The sequence below is a fragment of the Amphiura filiformis genome, chromosome 4 (genome assembly GCF_039555335.1).
Source record: "Amphiura filiformis chromosome 4, Afil_fr2py, whole genome shotgun sequence".
NCBI classification, from domain to species: Eukaryota; Metazoa; Echinodermata; class Ophiuroidea; order Amphilepidida; family Amphiuridae; genus Amphiura; species Amphiura filiformis.
In genome coordinates this window covers 64494463-64509266 of record NC_092631.1, presented here as the reverse complement: position 1 = coordinate 64509266, position 14804 = coordinate 64494463, and the positions used below count along the sequence as shown (strand labels likewise).

The following is a 14804-nucleotide window of genomic DNA, read 5'->3' as shown; positions in this document are numbered from 1 at the left end:
TTTCGCTAATTACAAGAAGGCTATTTTCAGAACCATTTGACCAAAACTGTGCATGTGGTCATTTGTTTACCGAAAGCATTTTTGACGTAATAGCAAGCATTTCCATGGAATTTTAAGTGTATAATGTATAATTGACTTAAAGTTAAATATATTTATTGTTGTGTCAGCGGACCTGCGCGTAAGTGGTTAATGTCATGCAAATATAGATGAGTGTCTGCAATTGAACTCGTGGTTTCCAATTCGTACGCTCATTTCTGTTTACATCTCACCCTTACAAGATGTGTCTTAAAAGCTCTGCAATAAGGTAGGCGAGTTGATTTAATAATCAACCAACCATTGTGGCAGTAACGGTCTCGAATGAATTTCTCAGTGATGCTTGTGGATTGCAATTGCTATCTTTTTTTTTGCCATATAACGTCTAAACAATTCACCATGGTGTATAGATAACGCGTATATAGCAGCATAAGGAAAAGGACTTACTGTCGAATATTATGACTACTTCGTAATTTGTGAAGGATTACGATGTCGAAAATGGCTCAAGATAACAGCAATAATAGTACTACGGAACCGAATCATAGAGACATACCAAACGAACCATGTGAAAACTTCACGAGTTACTTTATGGGTGTCGTTCCTCCACTAAATAGATGGCTTCTTAATAAACCGTGGCCACTAAAATTTCTTAACGCTTGTCTCAGAGGATACGGACAACCTGTTTTCTTAAATAACCCATTTAGTGGAATCATTATTATGGTGGCTATGTTTTTACAAAATCCATGGCAAGGTACAAATGGACTTATAGGGCTGGTTGTTGCCCAGCTCACAGCAATGTTGATGAAACAGGACAAAGGGGCAGTTGAAAATGGAGCGATTGCCTTTCAGGGACTATTAACGGGACTAGTTATTACCGCAATGTCTGGTACGCCTCAATGGTATGCACCGCTGATATTACCTGTAGTCATTTGTTCTATTATTAGGTAAGTGAAGTTGGAATTTAGCTAAAATCTGTATCAAAATGATTGTTAACCATCAGATTTCTGCGATTAGGACAATACCGGTACATGAAATGTAGTATAAGATGCACCTAATTTGTATATAAATGCTATTAGGTCATCCAATAATCTTTTGAAGAGGATCCGATCATAATCCAGACGTTCAAATACATCAATTTGATGGATAACAATCAAGGCAGCTTGTAGCAGAAATGAATCGTACATTTTTCTCTCGCATCTACGTACGTGGACCATTCAGGACAGCACAAACCGTATGATATAAACGTATCAATCCATCAACGAGTAATGGCGATGTTGTAGCAAACTCGTTCGTCATATGATTCTGAAAACTAATAGGTTTTTTGCTACTGTTAGGACAAATCACAAAAGTACTTGGTCATAAATGATGCTTACCTAAATTACGAAAGCATTACACTACGTTAGTGAGTCAGACGGTATACGGTAAAAAGCTATATAGGCTATAATTATTACGATGGGGAAATATGAAAAATACTTAGAACAAATGTATGTTGGAGACTGTGTCTTTTATATGAATCAAATTTCTTTTTAACTTTGCAAGCATCATTTTTGTAAATGTCAAGCAAACATCATATATATATATATATATATATATATATATGGTCGAATCCAACGAAAAGTGTACACGGCATGTTCAGGGCCATAACTTAAAAGTATTAACCAATTGGCATTCGTTTTTGTATTGTGTTTATTTGCCTTGATCATACGCTTCGCGCCATATGTAATAAGACCCCCTTCTGTGAAAAACTTAGACACAGAGACCCCAAAACATGCTATTTTTACCCATTTTTTCAAAATATTTCTTAAAGTATTTTTAAAAACATCTAAATCAGTTATGAAAAGAAGTCATTGGATTGAATCTAAATTGATTTCCTGAAAGGTGTGTATTCAAAGATTGCCTGTTCAATTTTTCACATATTTGTACATAATTATGAATTTTGGTGATAATTTTTTGAGTGGTATTTTTTTACATTACCTACGAATACAATTTTTCATAGCACTAGATATGTCTTTAAAAAATGGAAATCACTAATAAATGCGCAATTGATACAAGCTTTGATATGTCCAATACTGAAATGCATTGCATTCGGACATCTTTATTATTGTGTTTAGCTGCCAGAAATTCTAAATGGCACAAAGGTAGGTTTGGTAAAAATATGCATTACCTCCGAATACATGTTAAAAGCTGTGCCATTTCCACAAAGTGAGAGAATAGTAAACAATAGTTAAGCAATAGGTGCAGGGTAATACACTCTTTATTTCTACCAAGTTTCAATAACCTGCGTTTAAATATTTCTGAGATGTCAACAATAAAAGCAAGTATTCGTAGGTAAATTTTGGTAACCGAATGTTACCTACGAATACACTTTGACATCATGACAGTATTGCGAAACACCGCCATTCATGCCAATGCCCATATCGGTACATAACGAAGGCCTGTATGTTTGCTATCAAATCATATGTCAATGAAAGTTGCGAATTCACATACATGCCCACCATGCAAAACTGAATACGGCTTAATTGGTGAAAAATATGTACTGAAATAGACGACGGTCTGCTCATTTGAAGATTAGAAGGGGATACATACTTGGATTTGTCAACTGTCATGTGTGCTTCATTTTAAATGTTTACCGACCTTCTGGTTTCTGAGTAATTTGTGTCCAAATTGATTTATTCGAAGGTAACTTTTGACGTTTTCGCTAAGGTTACCTACGAATACCATGGAAAAACGACTGTTCTCATTGTCTCATGATCTAGACAACACATTGATGGACCCTGGTATAAAGCTAATTGTAGTTGCCCTCAAACGAAAGGCCACAAGACGTAACTGACTCCAAGATGGACTTCACAAGTCTGCAATAACGGTTTTAAGCGATTTGTGTGCAATTAAGCAAATTAAAGACACTTTAGTGTCTTTGTTTCTTACTTCAATCCTCTTTCAACCGCTGTGAACCGACATTATTAATACATGATAGGGTCTTAAGTATCAATAAACGCACATAAAGAAAATAATACATTCAAAGTGCTTTATAAAATGAAGTTTTGATTGCGATATCCACCAAAAGTCTAATTCTTACCTACAAATACTGAAATGTTACTTACGAATACAGCATAATACATGACATGTGTAATGAAGTGTCCCTACCAATGGAAATTAATTGTCAAAAACTTTAAGCGGTACCCCAGGACACTACTATTACCCATATACGGATTCATTCAACAATTATTTATTATGTAAAAGTGCTGATTAACTACTTGTATATCAAAATGAAGTGGTCAAAATCTTGCTAAAAGCATCAAAAACTTTTTGATATAAGGTAATAGCATTTATTCATTTGGACGTACCATCTGAAAGAGATCTAAAACTACCATTTTATTAATTCATTACCATAATAGCAAAATTTAAACCTATAAACTCAATATAGATATTTTTAAATCGCTCATGTTACCTACGAATACCCGGGTTTCTTCACCTTTTCATTGTATAAAGTGTTAGGTGTATGCGTATAATTCCTAATATTCTGGAAAACATATATCATACTCGTTCTTATACAATGTGTAAATTGATTCATACTCATTTGATAAATAAAATACAGAAACTGACCTAAACTTCATTTTCAAAAATAAACTAGCATAAATTGATAAGATCATATTGATCGCGTTATAAGAATAAAAACAAATATTTTCTGGTTGAGTTAGCATTTTCCTGACACCCTGTGGTCTACATTACACGAAAAAAGCGTTAATGGGAATATTCCATTTGTTTTAGGTTGATTAGTATTGCGATAGTGAAAGCATCCTAGTGGTATTCGTAGGTAACATTGGGTTTTGATATCACATTTACTATCACACGTCCTGGATTTATTTTTCAAGATTAGTAATGGCACTTTTGGTTCCTATAAGGCCAATATGTCATCAATCAATGGGCAAAAGGAAAAAATTGTGGAGACATCTTTATTTCGGACTTTTATTTTTGGCCCGTGGACACTTTTGGTTGGATTCGACCATATATATACATAATTTATTTATCTAAATATCACCACTTCATCTATCAACCCTCCTCCACGTTCGATACATTATATTCCTGTGTTTTCACATTCATTTATTCATAGATGCAATTAGAAACAGTGTCGGATAATAACCTTTCCAAAGGCAGTCTAAATGATATGCTCGAGTATGGTTTTGAGATTGATTTGATTCTCTGCATTGCCTGTTTCATTCTTGCTAGGTTTTCACATTGATAAAGTTAGAGATTTCGTTAGAAATGCTTTCAATGCGATAAGCCAAAGTCAACGTAAAGCCTAAAATATAAATTTCAAAGTAAAATGTCATGCTGCTTTTCTGTCAACAACGTTTTAGAGTATGCTCCAAAAATAGAATAAAATGCTTTAGAATTGTCGCGAAAATTGATTCCAAAAAAGTATGTGCGCACGTCAATTCAACTGTATTTCGTCCGTTTTTAATTATACGGGTACAACCTTTAGCCATTGATTTGTGTTTCACAGTGTTTTGTGCTGTAACTTTTTACATTTGTCATTATCATAATTTAGATTGATATCTAGAGATTGGCTAAGAAACAGTATTCAAACGCTAACATTCCCATCACATCAGGTTTTCGCATTAATTATTAAGACGTTCAAATACTGTAATTTTCCTCTTATTTTACATTGTGCTACTGTAAACTACAATGTATTTTTTACGATGTAACTAATGTACCCGAATAACTTTCTCTAAATAATGTTACCAGAATTCTTCTCAGACAATGACTTTCATATCAATCTATATATGTTAAGCGTCAATAACAAATGAAAAATTCTCCAAAGGCAATAAATAATATGTAATATCATGGTTTCTAGAACATTTATATTAGATTTTTGCGCTCAGGCATCCATAAATGTAGTATTTCGTTGTTTATTGTCAAGATTCATGAAATAGCGATGGCCCAATGACTCTAATAAGCAATCCAATGTAATCATTGCCGGAGGCATATCTGTCTAGCTCTCGATGATTAAGAAATATATTTATCTTGTGGATATGAAAACTGATTTCATGAAATATATTCGGAATTTTAATTTATATTTTATGAGTAAGTAAATGTGTCGAATATTATAATGGTTTGTACGCAAAGGGAAATCAAAGCGTATACAAAATTGCTAAAAAGCTAATAAAATGAAATAATCGCACACTTAACTATCCAGCCCACACACGTAACTTCCCCGCCCAACACCCTTCACATCCACACCAAGTGTAAATTTCAAAGCCACTCACTGTAAATAGGTAAATAAGGATGCCAAAAAACATTGGTTCCACTAAATGTAACATGTTCCACAACCATACTACATTATGACCTTGGTTCAAATATGCTAGAAAGAAGTCATTCTGCAAATAAGTAATGAAACATCGAAATATCCTACACAAAACCCGTCATGTTTCCATTATTTTTGAAATAATATCATGCAACATGTGTGGGGGATTTGTTTAACCTTTAAAGTGCATTTGTTTCATAATAATCATCGACTATTATTATGTTACAAATATCGTGTCACGTTAGCATATCCGTTTTTATACCAAAGATAATTATTTTCTCGTCACATCTTTACAGAAACTTGGGGATTTGGCTTATAATTAGTTTAGAAAAATTTGAAACCGTGTGTAGTATCTTCATGTAGTCATACATACTCTTTCCGCACCCCCTTAAACGCAGATAATGTTAAATTATAATGACACTACAAATGAAAAACGTATCAACTGTCACTAACATATAAACCCTTTAATCAATACTAGTCATAATTGCAGGAACCTGGAACCATCATTTTTTTCGGTAAATTACACAGTAAAATTCCATGGAAAAAAGTGGCAGCGCTGGTTAATGAGGCTCAGTATGACGTCAATACCCTGTTGCTATCAAAAAGTTATCATGATCGACTTGCAGTTATCCCGACTGCACTGCTGGTCATCATCAACAATGTTTGATACAAACGCTATTTGGGTTCGGTTGTTATTATTATCTTGGTGTTAAAAAAGTGGGTAATGGTGAATCCAACGGACTAGGACACGAAACACATCAAGGATCAATAAATTATACAAGAGGATACCTTGAATATGAACAACAGTTTTTTTTCGGCCGTTCAGATTTCGGGCGATTGTCTATTGAGCCATGAATCTCCTTTTTTCTCAAATTGTATCAAAGAGATCCCTCGTTAATATTCAATTATCTTGCAATTTCACAGTTAGATTTTCCTTCACTATGATATGCTTTTATCATTCCCTTCTGGTGATCGGTATTTTTTGGCATTTTGAGCCTGATCTGATGTTAAACTGAACAATTTTGGAAGTCGAAATTAAACTATAATGCGCTGCTAGAAAGGAAATTCCTGTAGTCAGGCTGCATGATATTAACTGTATGGAAGTTATCTCTTTTGGATCGGGGCAAATAACAAAATCGCATACCAATTACTAATCCGTTGTAATCGGGGGATACCTTTATTCCTCTAGTATCACAAATCATAACCTTGATCATTTGTTAAGCATCAACTGTTTTAAAAAAGAGTTCAAATATCCGGGCGTCATCTGTTGTTATGGTGGTCGTCAAGGACTGGCGTCATAATTAGCTAATTAAGCACAGCGCCGCCACTTTTTCCTATTTTCATGAGATCATAAGAAAGTTTGTTTTCCGCCAATGTTTTGATGTTGAAAAGTTGATTAAAACTGATTAAAGGTATTATAGATGATATTGAAGTAAATAAATGGGTTTCAAGTTTGTATTATTTGCTAAAAATTCAACAATTGTTACTGCGGAAAGACATTTCAACGCGGGAGTACGTTGTCTTAACTTTGGATGGGTCTCATTTGTTTATAACGAAGATAGGTGTTGTATCGTGTTCTAAAACATGTTTTTTACAGGAACAGGAATCTTTTAAAGAATTCGTAAATGTTTCATATCGCGCGATGCGTTTATGAGAATACAGGGTGTCCCAGAAAAAATTACCGAGCGTATAACATTGAACGTAACTCGAGAAATTGACATCAGAATCCAAACATTTTAAATGTAGCGCATAGCCTATTTTATTGTGCATCACATACAAAAATAGTATTTGAATCGATTGACTGGTTGCGAAGAATTTAACGATTACATAATGCGCGCATCAATGCAGTTCATTCCAAGTTTGATCAACAGGGGCTTTTTTCATACTCGCTCACGCCTTCCTAAAGTGTATCTCATTATATTTAGACCACATTATATATTTTATAATCCGAAGGTGTTATGTTATTCATGCTTTCACTGAAGATGAATACAACTTTGTCCGAGAAACTTTGATTTCTGCAATTGGAAGCTTTCCAACTTTAATTCTTTAGGTTGTGCAAATGTGTTATATTTAACTTTCCAAAGAACATTTGAGCCAGGAATGACAATGATCAAGTGCTTACAGCTTTACGTGTGATTTTTGATACCATGCGACATTAATGTTGAAGTTTTAAAAGATTCAAACTTTGCAAATATTCCAAAAACATTAATGTGTGGTGAGAAAGGTTTTAAGACAGCTGGAATTCTGTATGCAATAATTCTTTATGCAACATTTATATCAACATTATCGAAAAAAGACATTATACAAGTACCGAGAATCATCTTACATGCAAGCTGTCATTTTCAATATCGTGCAGAATTTCAAATTTGAACACAACCTAATTAAATGTTTTGCAAGAAAGATTATTTAAAACAAACGAAAAGAATTTCACCGAACAAAATATGAAGCCGATTGACTGATCTTCCAAACTTGGAATGAAGTGAATTGACGCATGCGTTATGTAATCGCTCATTTCTTCGCAATCAGTCAACCGATTCCAGTAAAATTAGCGTATAAGATGCAGATTAAGATGGGCTACACGCTGAATTTTAGAATTTTGGATTTTGATGTCTATTTCTCGACTTACGTCCAAATTCATTCGCTCGGTAATTTTTTCTGGGACACCCTGTATGTTTAAAAATAATGCATCTAAGGTGGTTACTAATGGATCATTGGAAGCTAATAACGTCAATTCGACACGACAAGGGAATATAGCAAAAATAAATATTAGATCTTCGTTTATTATGATAAAACAACCTGGTCTCTCTAATTCAGTCTGTATGTTACTGAACACACGGCAATATTCAGACTATAACTGAATATACGGTATAAAAGGCGCCCTCTGTTGATACCTAGAGCGATTCCCGCACCATAGATGAACTATGTGGTTTTGTCTGTTAGCTGAAGAACCACTAACAGCTAAATGTGGACATCCTACTAGTTTGCCTTGCATGGCTACAAAGAACAACTAACCGCAAAATATGGATTTCCAACAAGGTTAAACTATAAATGAGCCCCTGACAGAGGGCAGTGGGTAAAAAAATTTTTAAAAAGTAAAACATGCCATTTTCGAGACAGCCCGTCACCCTTAAGGTTACTCTTGTTTTCTTGCCCTGCGGAGCCCTTATATTGGGGTCCCACTTGGAGTGTTTAGTCGTCGTATGGGAGTCGCCGGCCTCGGGCCTGCCAGCCCTGCGGTTTTTTATTTTTTTGTTAATATTGGGCCTCAGTCCTAAAGTCAATTAACAACAACAGAGGGCGCTATTTATGCCGTATATTCAGTTCGATATAGACTTAATATCACCGTTTGTTCAGTCGCATACTGACTGAATACTAGTATTAGAGAGACCAGGCTGGATAAAACCTTGACAGCAACATTCCCAACAACTTCAGTTGATAATAATTATTAAACATGTAATTATTAAACATGGAAAAGAAGTAGCAAACATTATCAGACTTTTTTCACATTTCAACAAACTTAAAATGTATCAAAGTTCAGCATTCAAATTTTAATTATTTGGATAGAACGATCAGAGGGCTCTAATTTAGAATTTTTTTATTTTACACAATCAGCGCTAAACTGAATATAATTACGCAAGTTTATGAATATTTTATTTAAATCTATCAAAGAATACAATTATGTACATTAATTGACACCTAAAACACCTCTATTGAATAATGCAAATTAGTTTGTATTATGTCTCTTAAAAGCTAGTAGGCCGTAATTGAATAATTAGGCACATTTGATTAAAAATGTGTCTAAGATATAAATGTTATGGTGTTAAAACAGATCGTAGTCCAAACATTGCCAACTCTTTGCATTATACATTAATCATTTTAATAACAATGGTCACAGGGTGAATACACGCCAGCTTTGCAAATCCCCCTGCAATAATGTTTGCAGCCACAGTGCGGGCCGCGATCGCATAACCAGTGAGGTTTATGAACCTCGTAGTCCAAAACAAAGTTCATTAATATCTAGGCCTATATCGTGCGTTTTATTCCGTAGTCAATAAGTATGCTCTAGTATGATATGAAAAAAAACCGCCTTTCTGGCAGAACGACTCTTGTAGCATACTGTGGTGGTGTAGTCTCTAGTCTATGAAGCAAGATATGGTGGGTTCAGATCCTGGTAGGATCTGTCTTTACTTTGTGTCAAGTAAATGTAAGTACGCGTTAGTGACGCAGGCGGAGAATTCCCATAATAAATTACTACTGTAGCTGGGTCTAATGTACTAACAATTATAGAACAATTATTGTGGTTACGGACAATTATCGTTTGCGGGACAGCCTGTCTCCTTGACATTTTGAAAATTAGCAAATATTCATATTAGAATTGACAACAGGATGCAATAGTAATAAGTGAATAGTGCCGTGGATCTAAACTAGAAGTGTTTGTTCAAGATATTTTAACTCATATGATACGCACTTCCCTATTAATATGAACAAAATCAACATCCTATATGACATTTTCTTAAGTGTTATGATGGCCAAAACATGATGTAGGTCATTTTATGTAAGTCAACCTCATCACTGCTCATTAAATCAGTTGGCTTCACATTTAACCAATCAAAAGAAAGTATTATTTTGCCTCCAACGTACGTAAACGAATCCGTCTAGGCCGAAACGGTCATTTGATTTTACAGAGTATGATCAATTATCAATTATAAGCCCATTCCAATAATTGACACTTTTCTGTCGTTGATGGGGTAAACATCAATATCACGTGATTCGAAATCGAGGACAAGACAGTTCAACCTACCGCCATTGATTAATTCATTAGTGGTCATTGTTTGTTTGTGATTTCATAAATTTATTTACCCTTCTTGTCCTTGATTTCGTTTCTTTATAATCACGTGTTATTGATGTTCACGGTCCACAAACGGCAGGAAAGTGGGAAATGTGGGAAATAGGAATGGTCTATACGAAGTACAATATCGAGATGTTAAAACATGATAACTGATTTACTCAAGTAAATTAGTACATTTGATTAGAGAACGTGTTTTAATTAATGACAGATAACCATGTCGTAATTATTTCAATGTCTTTTCAGTGTCATGCTCTCCAGTGCGTTAGGGAACCTTCTCGGACAGTGGGGAATTCCAGCTTTTAACTTACCATTCAATGTGGCTACCTATGTTTTTGTTGCAAGTGTATGGAGTAGTAAAAATGCACATTTTCCGATAGCAGTGAGTCCTGTACCAAAAAGTTTCGGAGAAGAAGCTATAGATTGGATACAGGTGAGACTATTTAAACAGATGTTGTTAATATGAGTGTGCCCTTAAGGGATCTGGAATGAGCGTTTTGAGCGTTTCGACAGTATTTTTTGTGGGACATGAGAGCACATCAGACATATCGAATTACATTCTGAATACGAAGAATGTCTTTCTGATATCAAATAATTTTCATTTTTGAAATTCACGATATAATACAAATTTTATGACAAATTATTAAAGTTTGATATTGTCACATTTTTGATATATAACAGTCCTCGAAGTAAATTTTATAAATCTAATGACATATTGTTAAAGTGTATGTAGCTGGGAGGAATAGCCGACGATCAATTGAAAATTTTGACCTTTCATATTGAAGATATGGATTTTTTTCCAAAAATACCTAATTTTTGTGTGTGTTTTGGAAAAAAAATCAATTTCTTCAATACGAAAGGTCAAAATGTTAAATTGATCGTCGGTTTTTTATCCCACCTACATACTCTTTTAGTATAAATCATCAGATTTATTAAGTTTACTTCGAGTACTGTTAAATATTAAAAATATCAATTTTAATCATTTGCCATAAAATGTGTATTACATTGCGAATTTCAAAAATCAAAATTATTTGATATCAGAAGGACATTCTTCGTATTCAGAATGCAATTCGATATGTCTGATGTGCTCTAATGTCCCACAATAAATACTGTCCAAACGTTCATACCCCACCCTTAACATGTCCCATGAATTTAGCATGGTTCCACTCTTTATCCCCACATAACAGTTTTAATCAATTTTCTTTCAAACTACACCAGGTGAACCACAATGAATACTGATTATTATAGGCATGATATTCCATATCGTCATTTAAGCATATTTATTCACCAATCTTTGATCAAGAACAAATAATAATGAGACAAATTAGAGGGAACAATCAGAAATAATTAGGGTGATTATATTTTATACTTTGTTCTCAAAAGTACAACAAAAAAGACTGTTGGCAATTATCGTAGCAAGGTGACGATATAGTAATTAACAGGTACGATGACATACACATGAAGTAAATATTTACGCCTGGGAGTGTGGGATATAAGGGGGAAATCCGAATATTGTGGGGGTCTTGAGGGGGGAATCTGAACTTTTAATTGAACCTTGAGGAGGAATGTTAAGTTTTAAATGGGTTTATGTCACCTTTCTGTAATGTTCTCGGTTAGCTTTGTTTTTTCTCAATTTTAGTTTAGCTCCTGTATTCTTGTTGAGTTCGTTTTCTTCAAACTCGTATCCTATTCAGCGCTTCATGCTATATATTGCGATGATATCACATTGCATTGCCTCAAAACCAGAATATTAAATTCTTATAATATTCCCAAGAAATATGAATCATGATGCTCAATGCAAACGTTAGTGTTGCAGCTTTGAAAAACTTATGTGTTTACCATGTTTATTTACTTTATTCGAAATGTCCTCAATCGATGAAAACCAAACTGTAACACGATATTATTCTGTAAGTTTGAATTAAATATTTTCCATTATTAATTAAAAGCGAAATCTCATATACTCTTTTCAGATGGGGCTTTGCAACTGTAAGTCTAATAGGAAAAAACACTTTAAATATTCTGTCGCAGTAACCTTCAAAATGCAGACGTGTACCAATGGCATTGCATTTAGTTCTTTACCTATGATGTAACAGACATTACGCGCTCGTGCTTCACAATTAAAATGCTTCTGTCTTACAATGGCCTTGCTGTCAAGTTACGTGACTGTTTTTGACATACAAGTTTGCATTCAATCTGCAAATTGCTTCTTTTTTTTTTTTTTTTTGGGTTCCTGAATCGATATCGTTCCAATACGAAGAATAATTACAGGTAAATTCAGTTACACGCTTGTAATAGAACGTGGTTCGTATCGTGTTTAGATCATTGACATAGCGAAATTAAATCGACTCTATATTATTATAAATATAATCTGTATAGCTATATTGTGTCGGAAATATGCTTCTGTTTGATCAAGATTTTAACACTTTTGGAATTTGATTTCATTCGGTACAGTCTGCATGCGAACATAAAATCATTATTGAATTTTTTTGTCTGCTTTAGTGATTCTTTTTTCCATCTGCACTTGCTTGTTATCAGCGCGAAAACAATTGAAAAGGAAAGTCAGGAAAGCAAAACGATAGAGCTACACTCATAGATACACCATCATGGTAAAACAACACTTTGTTCAAAAAACAATTGGTCCAATGGACTTTGACTAACCATATTTTGCCCTTCTATTTTGGTCCAAACCATCTTTTGTCCCATTATGCCTTCAACCAACTAAATCCCCTGTGCATGGAAGAAACATAGTATGGCAAAATAACGTTGGACTACATTTTACGATTGACCAAAGTATGCGTATACAATTAATCTTTTGGACCAAAATATTTTGCAAGAATTGTATTTGGACAAAACAACATTGGACTAACTGTACTTGGATAAAACCTGTTTGTTTTTCATTTCAGATTGTTCAGGCTGTTCCTATAGGTATTGGTCAATGTTATGGATGTGGCGACTTGATACCCGGCTGTCTTGTTGCTGCTGCCATGCTGTTATGTTCACCCGTCATCTTTTTCCATAGCGTGCTTTCATCTGTCATAGGAGCTTTAACAGGTAAGTTATAAAGATTAAAAGATTTTCTGTGCTTTCATTGTCGACGATCGATTTGTGATCTTCTCGCGTACAGTAAGAGCGAGACGCGTATATTTATTGAGATCTAAACCTTTTGGGACATATTTGTCATATTTTATGACATGATGGATGACAACGTGTCCTTATGCTTACTGCGCAAAGCGCCTTATATTACACACACATACACTCCCGCAAATGAAAAAGAAAAAGAGAAAAATATTAGCGAATATTATAATGTAAAGAACACCATTTACAGCAATAACAAAACATTAATAAATGATGATGCCCGGATGGTTGCAGGAAGGTTTATCCAACCTTTTATACAGATTGTAAAATTATACAATTGCAATTTCGCTTCTCAGAAAAAAAAAAAAGAGATCATGGCAACAATGTACAATGTTATATGCAGTGGAATCAGTAACATCCTGGCTAACAGGAAAAATTTTATTTGGTTTCTTTACTGGTTCGTGCTCAAACGCTATGCTCAATTAATTAAATCGTCCAGGGCACTTTTGACATTTTCGCACATATCAAGCTTAAATTGCGTAAAATCGACTTTCATGATTAGCAATTGCATTTTTGCTTTTCAGAAAAATAACACGGGTCATGGCGTAAATGTGATATGCACTAGAATCAGTAACATTTTGGCTTACAGAAAAACTTTACTTGATGTTATACTCAAGGTTCAAACTTAATTGCCCGAGTTGGGCCGATTTTTGCCAATTACGCACATCAAGTTTGTACTGCGTAAAATATAACGTAGGTATCATTACTCCCTACTGAATCCCAAAAAGGTAGTGAGTAAGCGTTATCCGATTTCACCCATTAGCATACCGTAAAACCCCGTCTACAAGCATATAAAGTGCTTCTGTTGAAATCTAAATTATTCCAGGCGCCATTATGGAGTTTGAGCAAATAAATTACAGATCCAATCATATATATAAAAACAAGTATTATTGTAAGACCAACCTATTGTATTGGTATATATACGCCTGGTTCGTTAAAGTTAAGCTTTCATCAAAAACCCTATATGTGACCGTACACCACGAATGAGCCGTAAATGTCCTCAATTGTATTCTGAGTTACAGTGTAAAATGGGCATGAAGGTCGTATTCATAGGTACCTCAATTTGGTGCTACGTGTACCTCATTTAATGAGATACACGTAGCACCAAATTGAAATACCTATGAATATGACCTTCATGCCCATTTTACACTGTAACTCAGAATACAATTGAGGACATTTACGGCTCATTCGTGGTGTACGGTCACATATATGCTTGTAGACGAGGTTTTATGGTATCACATTATCCGTTTGGTCATGAGGATCACATAAATATCAATTTTGTACGTACACAACCTGTGGTTTAAAATACGGAATTATGTGCCCAAAAGGGTCGAAGGTCAATTTCCAAGTTGTACAGGGGTCAAAAATTAAAGTTGCTCCGATTTTCATGAAATTTGTACCAAATAGTTTGTCTTGCTTCAGGCTGTGAAAAAACGATAGGTTTTCATAATCTGTGATGTATAGTTAAAATGTTATGTGGCAAAA

The 14804-nt window shown here is 34.4% G+C and overlaps 1 protein-coding gene across 1 annotated transcript in view; it reads left to right on the top strand.

Annotated features, from left to right (window-relative positions):
• The first annotated feature begins 203 nt into the window (after positions 1 to 203).
• Positions 204 to 14804, top strand: part of LOC140151199 (urea transporter 2-like) — a 28319-nt gene continuing 13718 nt past the window's right edge. The window contains exons 1-3 of the mRNA XM_072173454.1: positions 204 to 977; positions 10431 to 10617; positions 13088 to 13235. Of these exons, the coding sequence (XP_072029555.1) occupies positions 523 to 977; positions 10431 to 10617; positions 13088 to 13235 (790 nt within the window). The 5' untranslated portion in view covers positions 204 to 522. The remainder of the gene's footprint in view (positions 978 to 10430; positions 10618 to 13087; positions 13236 to 14804) is intronic.